Source organism: Dasypus novemcinctus, chromosome 19 (assembly GCF_030445035.2).
Source record: "Dasypus novemcinctus isolate mDasNov1 chromosome 19, mDasNov1.1.hap2, whole genome shotgun sequence".
Lineage (NCBI taxonomy): Eukaryota > Metazoa > Chordata > Mammalia > Cingulata > Dasypodidae > Dasypus > Dasypus novemcinctus.
Window position 1 is genome coordinate 27,298,844 of NC_080691.1, and position 13,678 is coordinate 27,312,521.

General features: G+C 44.1%; 1 protein-coding gene across 1 annotated transcript; it reads left to right on the plus strand.

Moving 5' to 3' along the window:
- The first annotated feature begins 2,231 nt into the window (after nucleotides 1-2,231).
- RFC5 (replication factor C subunit 5) lies at nucleotides 2,232-13,391 on the plus strand. The gene is made up of 11 exons (XM_004477055.5): nucleotides 2,232-2,753; nucleotides 4,325-4,389; nucleotides 4,677-4,813; nucleotides 5,947-6,026; nucleotides 6,686-6,759; nucleotides 8,707-8,866; nucleotides 9,602-9,683; nucleotides 10,096-10,225; nucleotides 10,830-10,907; nucleotides 11,966-12,020; nucleotides 13,073-13,391. Exons 1-11 carry the CDS (start codon nucleotides 2,689-2,691, stop codon nucleotides 13,167-13,169), a joined length of 1,023 nt encoding a protein of 340 aa, XP_004477112.1. The 5' UTR covers nucleotides 2,232-2,688; the 3' UTR covers nucleotides 13,170-13,391.
- The last annotated feature ends 287 nt before the right edge of the window (nucleotides 13,392-13,678 follow it).

The following is a 13,678-nucleotide window of genomic DNA, read 5'->3' on the forward strand; positions in this document are numbered from 1 at the left end:
AGGGCTGAGTCACTGGTCTAGTCTGAGCCCCATTCCCTGCCAATTTTACAGATAAGAATACTGAGGTCCTGAGAGATATTAAGTAACTTTCCCAAAGGACCATACATTCGATCAATAACAAAAACAGGAACAAACAAAACTATTTGCATGCGCACGCGCGCACACACGAATGGAACTTGGGACAACTTCGTTGTTCCAAGTACTCACGTGATTGCCCATTCTTTTTCTTAGAAAATGAAGCCATGTAGAGCTCAAGGACTGAGAAGCAATTCAGTGTAGTGAAGTGGTTTTCAAACTCAAACACATCAGAATACACTGGAGGGCTTGTTGGGACACAGATGGCTGGGCCCCGCCCCCAGCGTTTCTGCTGTAGTGGGTTTGGGGGAAAGGAAGGATAATTAGCGCTTCTAACAAGTTCCCAGGGGTTGCTGATAGAGCTGGTCTGGGAAACACACTCAGCACCACCGTTGTAGTTCCATAGCTTTCCTGTTAAGACCCAGTTTTACCCCTTGTGTACATTTAGAACTTAAGCAGGATACAAAACATATTTATGAAATGAGATCAATGATAGTAGTTTGGGTTTGTTCAAGGATTAAGTATAATAAATGTAAAGCACTTAGAACCACAACAGGTGTATAGCAAAAGTTGTGAACTTACAAAACAAACATGCATAACATCATACTGGGGTCCCATACATCACCAACACCTTACATTGTTGTGAAACATTTGTAACAAATTAGAGCATCATCAAAGAATTACTACTATTCTCCATATCTTACATTTGGTTTATTTTCCCTCAACCCACCCTATTCTTTTTTTGTTCATAAACCATATTGTTTATCTAAAATGTACAACCAATGGCATTTTGCATAATCACAGACTTGTGCGTTCATCACTTCAATCTATATTAGAGCATTTTCATTACTCGAAACAAAAAGAAAAAAAAAACACTATCATACCCATAGGTTCGTGCTACTAATTACAAATCCTTTGATGTGCTTTCACCGTTTCTCTTCATTTCCAAACAACTTTTTCATAGTAATTATTTAATTAATATTAGCTATTATCATTCATGCACTGACTCATTGAACAATTTATTGAGTGCTTCCTTTGAGCCCAGCGCTGTTCCAAGTGCCAGGAGTACAAGTACGGTGGTGAGTAAGTCAAAGGCCCTGCTCTCAATGAGCTTACAATCCACTGGGAGTTACACGATAGAGAATCTCGTAAATATGTGATGTAACATCACACAGAAGAATCCTGCATTCCAGGCAAACTGAACATCAGGTACACACAGAACCTTTTCCCATTTCGAGCAGGTGTCATCGTGCCCGCAATACAAAGGCCCCTCGGTAGAATGACTCTTACCTGGTGGAGGAACAAAGCTCGGCTTTTGGCATAGCCATGCCAGCCAATCATTTAGTTTTGGGGGAATTTGAAAGAACAGGATGAGCAGTGAATGAATTAGAATGACAGAGACTAAGATGGTACTGACCGGATGCTTTAGGTAGTTATTTCACTTAATCCACACAACCACACTGGAGTAGGTAATCTGGGCGGAGAGAAGAAACCTGCCCAAGGCTAAGCAGAAAAGGAGGAAGGCAAATGAGCCCAGTGGCCCTTGTTAAAGTTGCCCTTAGGTGGAAGCAAAGGGTCGGGGCACTGTCATATCACAAGTGACATCTGCCTCCTGCCTCTGGGTCCCCAGGCAGAGGCCAAGATGAAGACATACCTGCCACCATACCTTTGCCCACTGTCCCTCTATTCTGTTCTAAAGGAGGTAGCAGTGATGTAATCAGACCCAAAGAGTGCAGTTTTTTCTCACTCAGAATTCTGCTGACCCCGGGCCCGTCGCCCTCCTCCCAGGAAGTCCCTGCCTTCTCAACATGTTAAAAACAACTGTATTACAGATGTAATACATGCTCGTTGCTGGGAAATAAAAACCAGCAAGAAAGAAAAGTGATTCATTCTCCCTCACGTCAGAAAAAAAGCACTAACGATTTGATGTCGATTTTCTTCAGTACCTTCACGCTGCAGTTGTTTTCTGGAAATGTTGTTGGAGGAGAGGCACGGATTCGGGAGAAAGGCGGATTGGAGTTATGTTTGTTTGGGGCTGTTCTCCAGCTTCAGGTATGCACCTCCCAGCCATGGGGGCAAAAGGTGCTGGGAGCTTTTTACAGATGGGCGTCTATATTCAAGCACTGGACGCATCACTTGGGTTGTTTTTTCCTTAGGAATTTTAGCCCTGTCAGCTTTCTGTTCCTTTGAACAGTGTTTGAACCTTGGTGATGTGTCAGAGGATGGCTGGAACTGGCCTTGACGCGAGGCCCTTATTTGAAATGATAATGACTGGTGGCTTCGGGAGGTGGCCTTGCCTCTCCCCCTCCGCCTGCCTGCGCCGGGGAAGCTCCTTGCACCGCGAGAGCACTGCGCGGGGCCCAAGGGCGCAGCTGGAGAGGGGCGGGCGGCCGGCGCCCCCCGACAACCTAGCAACGGGCGCCTTAGCAACGGAGAAGAGGCGGGGCCGACGGAGGAAGTCGGAAGCGGGCGGGCAAGTCTCGCGAGAGTGGCTTTTGCGCGCGAACTCTAAAGTGCGAGGGTCTTCGGGTAAGGTCGCGCCGGCGAGCTGAGCAATCTTCGGACGGGCTTCCGCGGCCTCGGCAGGCCCTGCCAGCGCACCCCCACCCCGCCATGGAGGCCTCGGCGCTCAAGCAGCAGCAGCAGTCCGCGGCGAGCAAGAGCAGGAACCTGCCCTGGTAGGAGGAGGGCCGCAGCGCACAGTGGGGAGGGGTGGGCAGTGCGGGGAGGCGGTGGCGCGGGAGAAAGTGGCGCGGGAGAAAGTGGCGCGGAGTCACGCGAGTTTGCCTTGACATCCCCCAGCTCTCCAACCCCCCTCCGTTCTTTCTAGGGCCTTAACCTTTTGCCAGGATCTCACCCGACCCCCAGTTTCCCTTTGCCAAAGGGGAAAGCGGTGTTTGCACCTGGGTGACAGCCCAGAGACTCGAACCCACGTCTTCTGACACCACTGGCTTCCAAGCCCAGGTGTGCTTATCTCTTTTGACAGCCAAAATCTTCAAGGTCATTATTGTCCAAATCCTAAACTAAGCCAAGTAAGGAAATAAAATAGTAATAACGCTGTCTAGTTAGCATTCATAAGATGGCTCTGTAACAGACATCCAATGCGATATTTGGGGTGCGTTAACTCATGTGATCCTTACAAACCCCTAGGGGGTAGGTACTGTTATTGTTCCCATTTTACAGATGAAGGAGCTGAGTCTTAAGAAGGCTAAATGACTTCCCTAAGGTCCCAAAGCCAGAAAATAGGCTTGAATTGAACCCAGATGGTCTGAAGTCAGGGCCTGCACTCTTAACCATTCTACTGCCACATCTATGTGCCTAGTGATGATTCGGTTGGATTTGGCCAGATTTTGAAAACTCCAAATCGTTTTTGTATAGTGAGTGCATCTTAAAAAAACTAGTTTAAAAAAACACAGAACATTTTACAGTTTACTGTTAAAAACCATTTTAAGTGTACAATTCAGTGGCATTAAGTACATTGACCATTATGTACTTCCTGAACTTCTTTATCATCCCAAATGGAAACCCCAGCCCATTAATCAGTCACTGCCATTCCCTTTCCCCTCAGCCCCTGGCAACTACTAATCTGCTTTCTGTCTCTGTGGATTAGCCCATTTTGGATATTGCTTATAAATGGAATCATAACATGTGGCCTTTTATATCTGACTTCTTTGACTTAGCATAATGATTTCAAGGTTCATCCATGTTGTAGCATATATCAGTATTTTGTTCCTTTTTGTAGCTAAATAATATTCCATTGTATGGTGATGCCACGTTTAGCTTATCCATTCATCTGTTGGAATTTGGAGACAAGTTCAATTTTGAGTTCATTTTAAGAGTAGGTGCCCATATAGGTTGAGATAGGCAGGTAGCTGGAAAAGTGGGATTCGAACAGGATTCCTCAACTTCAGCACTTTTTGGGCCAAATACTTTCTTTCTTGGGGGGGGGAGGGGGGCGGGGTGTGAGGGGAGACTATCGTGAATTATATGATGTTAAGCAGCATCCTGGCCTCTCCCCACTGGATGCCAGTAGCCCCTTCCCTGCCGTTCTGATAACCAAAACTGTCTCCAGGTATTACCAAATGTTCCCTGGGGGAAGAAATCACCCCTGGTTGAAAACCACTTGTCTATATTAAAATTTACTGGGTTTCTCTTCCTCTTTTAATTAGGATATGAAAGAATTCTTTTGCAAGTAACAAAATGTTCTTGCATTCATATATGTTGTAAATCATGCTAAATTGTATTTCAGGGTTGAAAAATATCGGCCACAAACACTGAATGATCTTATTTCTCATCAGGACATTTTGAGTACCAGTAAGTACCTATTTATCAGTTCCTGTTACCCTAGTTGAAGGACCTGTGTAAATATCTTGGTGCTGTCATCTCTGCTGAAGAATATGAACAATTTGAATTTGAAGAATATGAACAAGCTTTATGGAAGGTGGCTCTAAGAGTTGAGTCCTTCAGGTTTTTCATTCCTGCATCTGCCTCTGATTTAAGATAGCATTGGATTGAAGTGCATTCATCCCAACTCAAGAACCCACAGTGAATGAGGCAACTCCCAGAGACTGATAGTTTCCCTCTTTCTTCCCAATTCTCAGTTCAAAAATTTATCAGTGAAGACCGACTGCCGCACCTGCTGCTCTATGGTCCTCCGGGGACAGGAAAGACATCCACCATCCTAGCCTGTGCTAAACAGCTCTACAAAGATAAAGAATTTGGCTCCATGGTCCTGGAGGTAAATAAGAAGATTACAAATAACTAAGACTCCAGTCTTTGGCCTCTGGTTCCACTAGGTTTGTTTTACTTTAAAAGTACTTTACCCTCTAGCCATTGGGAAAGAAGCAGCTGTGAGATAAGATGTTGTAATTCACTTTTTGCTATAATGGTCGTTTAGCATTTTGGTGTTAGACGGCAGGAGGGCTAGGAGTTTTTCTTTGCTGTTGCCGACTTTTACCCAAACAGGACTTTTTGGTGGCTCAATTGCCGGCTGTCTCCAGGGTACCCCTCCAGGTCTCCTTTCCACATCTCTCCACCCCATTCTTGCTGGGAAGGCTGAGCTGTACTGACTACAGCTCCCCTGCCCTCTGCTCCTGGCGGGCTTGACTACGAGGGGCCCCAGCAGGGGTCAGGGAGGAAGAGTTGAGTGATGCCTGGCCCTGCCCTGCAGGGGCCCACCAGCTGGCCCATCCCCTACCCTCCTGCCTGTCTCCGCACAGCTGGTGCCCTTTATACGGCCCTCCCCAGGGGCCGCCAATCACTCCCTCCCCATGCCCCTTCAGGCTTGGGGGTGGTAACAAGGCCCCAATAGCCCCAAAGGATTGCATAGCCCTGTGGTTTCCCCACTCCCCACCATCTTTTAAAATATCTCTTCATTTAATTCTCTTCAAATTATTGAATTTGAGCATGCCATCTATTTACTGCTGGGATCTTCACCTAGATGACAGAAATCCAGATATCATCTATTACAAGGAAAAAGTGTTTAGCTTACTTTTTACTTCTTAGAACCTTGCTTACTTCAGTGTTTTGAAAGCTTGGTAATCTTTGGGTGGCTCTGGGTTGTTGTAGCTAAAATTAGCATCATTCTACTCATGCCAGAGATCTGGCTGTTCAGTGTGACCTGGCCAATTAATGTTAGAGTGATTATCCTTAAAGGCAGCGGAAAAACAGTTATTTGTTTTTCCGAATGGAATGTGGATCAACTGAGATAAAGATATATAGATAGAGATTTTTAAAAATGATTATTTCTTATCTGTCTTTAGACCTAGAGTCCTAGCTTGCTGAACTAGATTGGAGAAGATGCATTAAAACCAAGAATTTAGATTGTACACCAACATGTGTTTTGTTTTGGCTTCTCTCTCCCATATTTAGCTGAATGCATCAGATGACAGAGGAATAGATATCGTTCGAGGACCAATCCTGAGCTTTGCTAGCACCAGGACGATATTTAAGTAAGAATTATTTGTATATTTTTATCCCAAGAGATTTTGATCAGTGAAACATTAGAGCTTAATTTATTTAAGCCTCCCCGTTACCATTTTGTAAAGGTAAAACCCAGCTTTGGTGACTGCAGCCAAAAACAAGTGATAAAGTGTGGGGGTGGGGGTAAGACATATAAAAATGCAAATATTGAAATATAATATTCTTACCCTGCATTAGCCAGTTTTTAAAGAGAAACACTGCTTGCATTTTATTAGCTAATGGAGGGCTGATTATATCCTAAGGCCGGATGAACTAGTTTCAATGACTTGAAATGGAGAAGGGTAAGGAGGTGGTCATTTAAAAAAATGAAACAAAACAAAAGACAGGCAGGAGTGAAGTTGGTGGGAAAAGGTGGTCATAGAGCCATAGGGTGCTCTACAAAAGAAAGATGGAGGCACCAGAGGCTACCGTGTAACAGAAGTAATGAAGTTGGGCCTCATTTCCCTGTAAAGGTTGAAGGAATGATGGCCATTTGCTCTCTGACCACAGATGTTTGCTTTGATCAAAGTTCTGGGAGAAATGGACTACGAGATAGGACCTGATGGCACAAATGTAAAGATATAGACTTGTGCTTCAAAGTTGAAGTGAGAGTGAAGAAGTCTCTAGAAGGTGCTGTTTGTTTTCCTAGGAAAGGCTTTAAACTAGTGATCTTGGATGAAGCAGATGCCATGACTCAGGATGCCCAGAATGCCTTGAGGAGAGGTAAGGAGGGCGACAAGCGCAGTTGCTGCCTAAGGAGTGCAGTAGGAGAGCTAGCAACTTTGGGCATGAGCTATAGTGTGTGTTTAGTATTCATTCATCTTCTGGTCCAGAGAAGTCTCTGCATACCTTTCTCCATGTACCCCACCTTATGATCCAGACAAAATTTTTCTGTATTGGGGGTTTTCTCACTCAGTAGCTTAAAAACATAAGCCCTGTTGAGAATTTTTGGAATGGCCAGGCCCTGGTATTTCTGGGTTCAATTTCAGGGCTAGGAGTTATCATTTGATGGAAAGTTATAAAAAAGTCTTTGGTTCCTAAATGGCTGGATAGATGTTTTGGCTCTGTTACCCTTAGATACAAAATAGCCAGGAAAATAATAAAGTTTATTTGTACTCAGAAAGCTGGCATGTCTTCATTACTTGCCATAAATGATTTGGCAGGGAAAGGCGAGTATTTGTGTATTTGTCTCAGTCTTTAGGGGGCTAATGCAGTTTGTTTTTTTAAGATTTATTTATTTCTCTCCCTTTGCCCCACCCCCGTTGTCTGCTGTCTGTCCATTCACTGTGTGTTCTTCTGTGTCCGCTTGCATTATCCGGTGGCACTGGGAAACTGCGTCTCTTTTTTGTTGTGTGATTTTTTTTTTTTTTTTAAAGATTTATTTAAATCCCTCTCCCGGTTGTCTGTTCTCTGTGTCTATTTGCTGCGTCTTGTTTCTTTGTCCGCTTCTGTTGTCGTCAGTGGCATGGGAAATGTGGGCGGCGCCATTCCTGGGCAGGCTGCACTTTCTTTCGCGCTGGGCGGCTCTCCTTACGGGGCGCACTCCTTGCGTGTGGGGATCCCCTACGCGGGGGACACCCCTGCGTGGCAGGGCACTCCTTGCGCGCGTCAGCACTGCACATGGGCCAGCTCCACACGGGTCAAGGAGGCCCGTGGTTTGAACCGTGGGCCTCCCATGTGGTAGACGGACGCCCTAACCACTGGGCCAAGTCCATTTCCCTTGTTGTGTAATCTTGTTGCGTCAGCTCTCCGTGTGTGCAGTGCCACTCCTGGGCGAGCTGCGCTTTTTTCACACAGGTTGGCTCTCCTTGCGGGGTGCACACCTTGCTCCGTGGGGCACCCCTATGTGGGGGAGACCCTGAGTGGCACGGCACTTCTTGCGTGGCAACACTGCGCGTGGGCCAGCTTACCATACAGGTCAGGAGGCCCTAGGGATTGCACCCTGGACCCTCCATATGGTAGGTGGATGCTCTGTCAGTGGAGCCACATCCGCTTCCCTAGTTCATTTCTTTTCAAGGACATTTGTAATCTCCCTTGCTAAGATTCTGAGGTAACCAGCTATGAGAGGAGAATGGTCTTTAGGCGTTTCTGGGGGAAGGAGTGGCTCACAGCATGTGTTTCAGAAGAGGTGGAGGGTTGGGATATCTTCTGGTTGGCAACCTCTCTTCAGCATCTTGTTCTGCAGAGTGACTGTCATTCTGGGCAGATAGTGCAGGAACATCAGGTACCTACAGAAATGAAATTGGTGTCATAAGCACCTCTGAATGTGGGTTATTGCTCTCTTAAGTGTTCTAAGCCTTGCAAAAATCCATCCCTGTCCTTTGCCCAGTAGAAGGTGGAACCTCAAAAGCCCACCAAACAGGGAAAAGGGCAGGAAAACTGGGTCTCATATTGTAATGGCATGGGATGACAAGAGCAGCAAGATTGTGGCATCTTAAAAAAAGAAGGCATTTTGTAAAATCCCACGGAGGTGACAGGCTCATCAATTTGAGAAAAGGGAGCGCTCGATCTCCAGTCTTGGACACACGAGGGACGCCTGTGTTGCAGGGAGCATTCCCACTTGTTTGATTTTTCTTGAACCTTCTGTATGCTCTGGGCAACAAGAGAAAAATGCAGGATTTCTGGGTCCTTTGGACTTTGAGGTAAGGTGGTTGTATTTTTCTTTGCCAGTGATTGAGAAATTTACTGAGAATACCAGATTTTGCCTCATCTGTAACTATCTGTCAAAGATCATCCCTGCCTTGCAGTCCCGGTGTACCAGGTTCCGGTTTGGGCCCCTGACTCCTGAGCTTATGGTTCCCCGCTTGGAACATGTCGTAGAGGAAGAGAAGTGAGTATACTGGAAAATAGGAACGGTGAGGGCCTTTGGGGGTTGAGTGTGGTATAGGTAGGGTTGTGGGATGACTGGCTGGTTTAAATGATTCAGTTGACATATTTAAATGAAGTCATTTTAGAATATATTTGAAGAGTGTCTAGCACAGGGTGTTAGCCATTCTCATTTTCTCTGGTATCTCATGGACGTTTGTCCCCATAAAAGTCATTTGGGTCTTCTGATTTTTCTTGATTTCCATCCTTCTCCCCCTGGAAGCTGTCCCAGTTTCCTCCTACTCTTCATTTGTCACTGGAAACTGCACGCTGCTGAGTCCCTTCTGCTAAGATGCCTATAGCTTTTTGTGATTAGAAGAGATGGTCCTAAGACATTACATTCTGTGTAACCAGATGCCAAGCAAGTAGCCCACCCAAGCTGCTGCTTATTTTAAAGGAGGTTCTTCAGCACTATGACAGTGCCTGGGCTCTTTCCAGAGAGCATAATTTAAAGCTAGTTGCTCAATGTAGGAACAAATATTTGGTCGTAAATAAGGGTCTTTCTAGATTTTGATGTGCAGCCAAGTCCCTAAAAACCAAGGTACATTCTAGATTGTATAGATCAGGAGAGTACTGTTAACTTGTTTTTCCTCTTCTTTCTTTCTTTTAAAGCCTTAATCTTTCCAGGCCATCTTGCTCCCCTGGTAAATGCTTGTGTTCTTCTGGGGCCTCTAAATCTCTTTTGCCTGTTTCCTTTCAGAGTTGATATAAGTGAAGATGGGATGAAAGCACTTGTTACTCTTTCCAGTGGAGACATGAGAAGGGCTCTTAACATTTTGCAGGTATGGCCCTATTTGCAGCAAATCTTGAATTAGTGCTTCAGGAGCATTTCTCAGGGAAGACATAAGCAACCACACAACCTATCTGTAAATTCAGAAACCCAGAACTGATTAGACCTTGGTCTCATAATGTTCCAAAGATAAGCTTACTCTGTGTTTTGTTTCTCTGAAAGACAATTTATTGCAAACAAGGGAAAGATCGAGAAGGTTTCTGTAGTGTCACATAGCCAGCAAGCAGCAGTATCCTTTGATAAGAGTGATTCTTGCCAGGGTAAAAATATGAGGTTTGAGTTGCCCTGTGCCCATGTGACGTTTGCTGCCCACCCACATGGCTGCCTCAGCAGTTTCCTCCTGGCTTGCCTGCAGGTTGACAGCTGCTCTGACAGCCTCTGTGATTCTTCCTCTGTCTGCACAGAGCACCAATATGGCTTTTGGGAAGGTGACAGAGGAGACTGTCTACACTTGCACAGGGCACCCACTCAAGTCAGACATTGCCAACATTCTGGACTGGATGTTGAATCAAGACTTCACCACGGCCTACAGAAGTATCCTTTCTCGTGTCCTCTCGGGCAGTGTGGTATGTGCCTGAGACCTGGGCATGATGCCAGGAGTGCAGGCCCCCACCCATACCTACACCTTGCTGGCCAAAGCTCGGCTAAGTGCACCTCCAGTCAGCCTGCTTGTGGGAGCAGTTAGTAAGTGGAGCAGGTGCTTGTCTCTTAACACCTTCAAGGTTTTCCTAAAGGGCTGTAACCTGGCTAGGGCTTGCAGCAATTTTACTCGCAGATGGAAGTAAAGCAGGTAAGCCTTGGGATGGATTTGCAATCATTTAAAAGTGGTCAGTGTTACTCTTGTTTTGCTGTGAAATTAAAAGCTAGGTGTAGTGGTAAGAAGCCTCTTAGGGGATGCATTTGGCTCTTCTGAGAAGGTGATATGACTGTATCTTGCAGAAGGCCCCCCATGTACATGAAAATATAGTTAAGAATTGGGGTCCAACATACTTCACTTCAAATCGAAAGAGAAATTGCTTTGTTGGGAAACAAAGTCCCTGCTTTTTAAAAAAGTCACTCACCAGGATTTGAATTCAAAATTCTCTGCAGTACGTTTGTTTTGGAATTGATTCCCTTTGCCTTAACTGCTCCTCTCTAGATATTATGGATTTGAAAACTCTGAAGGGGTTGGCATTACATGATATACTGACAGAGATACACTTGTTCGTGCATAGAGGTACGTCACATCATTCCTTACTCTAAAAGTTGTGAAGACAATGGCATGCTTTGGGGTTAAGGGTGGTCAGAAAGGAAACACAGGCTTCATTCTTAAAGCCAAGAACTAGGAAAGAAGTAAAATCTGACCCCTCATTTTTAATTATTTTGTCTTGTTACTGTTTAAAACTTTGTTCCATAAACACTCTTAATCTCTAGAACTGTTGGTGGGAAAGAGTGGAAAGAAACACCTGAAGGCTAACATTTTTCTTCCCCCCAGGGGTTTGTATTTTACAGCAATAAGTAGAGTATTTTAATTCACATATCTAAAAGAATATTTTCCCCAGTAGAAGGAGAAGGAAGATCTATCTTCATGTAAAACAAAGCAGTCTTATGTAAACTATCATAAATTCCACTCTTGCTCACACGTTCTCTACAAAGAATGGCAGCACATAGGAATCACCCAGACTAATCAAACCAGCCTCTAAGGGAAACCTGCCCTGCTGGTGACACAATATGCAACATTTTGGACATGCTCTTTCCTCCACAGCACAGCCAAGAGGTGACTGAAAGACTCAATCCAATGAATGATCGAGTCTGCTGTGCCTTTTGAGGCTGCTCCACAGCTGGTTGATGTGTTAACTTCCACCCAAAAACAGAGTCAGCTCAAGCCCTGTTCTGCTCCTTGACCGTGGAAGCTGGATATGAACCAGCTTTTAAAAATCAGTTGTTTTAAAAACTGGGATAGCAAGTGAGAACTCTTACAGGTTAACTCCTGGCTACCCAGTTGTTAAAAGAGGAGTGTCAATGAGTCTTCCATGTTCTTATCATCCCTTTGGAATCTGTTGATTTTTCTGGTTCTTTTGGGTACTCTACAAAGAATCACAAAATGGAATAGATAAAAAACAGAAAACCTACACCATTTTTGTTTTCTTACAAGTGTGTCTAGTGAGAAGTCTTGAGATCACAACAGAAGTTTGGTGCTACCTATTTCATGTTCAAACTCATACTTGTACTCTGATTATTTTTTTAATAGTAGGGAGTGGTATACCTCACTTATTTGATTTTGGTTTTCCTCAGTTGACTTTCCATCTTCAGTTCGAATACATTTATTGACCAAAATGGCAGACATTGAGTGAGTATTCAATTCCCAATTTTAATTCTTTTCCTCCTGTTTTCCTTATCATGGATCTTTTTGTTACTTTCTGCTTACTTGGTTTCAGCTTTTTCTTTGTCTAAATCATTCATAAATCTAGTTTTTGGTGCTATTATTGAATGAAACGTGGGGAAGGGTGCAAGTTGCTTCTTTAAGCATATGAATGAAATGCAAAAGATAGGTATGTAGCAATCACATATAAGGAGAGGAGATAAAGTCCTCTCTTTGAATTGCAACGCGTTGCCCACATTGATTCTGAAAAGGCTCTTGTTATTTGAGAGGCCTGTTTCAGTCAGATTTTTAATTTTTGACATCTAGGTCATTTGGGGACAACCAGCTATCCAGCTGTTATTAAGGCATTTTGGCATACTAAAGCATATTGGGGGAAAAGTAAACATAAACCCAATTTTCCACTTTGCCTGGCTCAGTAAACACTGTTATTAGCCCCCAGTGAAGCTGGCAGCTATCATTTAAATAGACAAAGCACTGGGTTCAAAATAGACGTCAACACAGGCAAACTCTAATTTTCTGGTCCTTGGCAGTCACATCCACAAATTAGGTCAGTTCTTATCACTCCTCTGTGAATATTATGATTTTGCATTCAATGGCCAGGCACTTAAAAGGCAGCAAGAAATACCAGTCAGCGCTTTACTAACTGGACCTTAGAACCACAGACATGTCAACCAAAATCCCAATTAAATGATTTAGTTTAAACAAAGGAAATCTTTAATTCTAATTCCTCTCAATTCATTTTGTAGATGAAGATATAATCCTTATTCACATAACTTCTGGGTGCCTGTACACAGTTTGAACAAAGTTCAAAACACTGTTACTGATGACTGACAATTTGCTTTTAATTAATTTTTCCTCACCAGTTCAAATCAATGTCTGAGGGCAGAGAAAACGTTAGAGGGACACACACAAGATTTCTGTCCAGGATAAATTTTTAACAGTGTTTTATCTCTATTGTTCTTTTGTCAGAAGGCAGCCATTTGTGGTATTATTCTTACCTTTTGCTTAATTTCTTTTAGGTACAGACTCTCTGTTGGCACCAATGAGAAGATTCAGCTGAGTTCCCTCATTGCTGCATTTCAAGTCACCAGAGACCTGATCGTTGCAGAGGCCTAGACATCTGGGCCTATCGGCTACAATTCTGAGGGCCCCGCAGTGCCTAGAGAACACAGGACCCAGTTACAGGATGAACTGCTGTCCTGGGCCCATGTGATGAAGCCACGATCACTCCAGTCTTGGAAAACTCCATTCTGGGCTTGGGTAGGCAGACGCCAAAAATGTACCGCATTTGTGGCAGTTTGGAGCAGAGATGTATAAAATAATTTTAATGAATGACTACGTTATTGCACTGCCCATTTGTTTTTTATACAGGGAAAAGAAAAAAAAAATAACTTGCCCACCCTAAGGCTTTTGCCCTTCAGTTGCTTGAATGACAGGAAATTGGCCTCTCATTTTGGTTGGGAATATAAGGCTTTCTAATCTTACATGGTCCCAGTGTTCTTCAACTCAAGGTAAACAGAACCTCTCCAAAATGTTTATAAATATAATCTTTGGCACTGTGTTATTTCTACTTTTTAAGTAGGTGTTAATAAATTCCCAGCCAACTCGTATACTATTACAAAACA

Coding starts and splice junctions, on each gene's coding strand:
- RFC5 (XM_004477055.5), top strand. CDS start 2,689: ATGGAGGCCTCGGCGCTCAAGCAGCAGCAGCAGTCCGCGGCGAGCAAG. Junction 8,867..9,601: donor CATGTCGTAGAGGAAGAGAA/GTGAGTATACTG, acceptor GTTTCCTTTCAG/AGTTGATATAAGTGAAGATG. Junction 12,021..13,072: donor ACCAAAATGGCAGACATTGA/GTGAGTATTCAA, acceptor AATTTCTTTTAG/GTACAGACTCTCTGTTGGCA.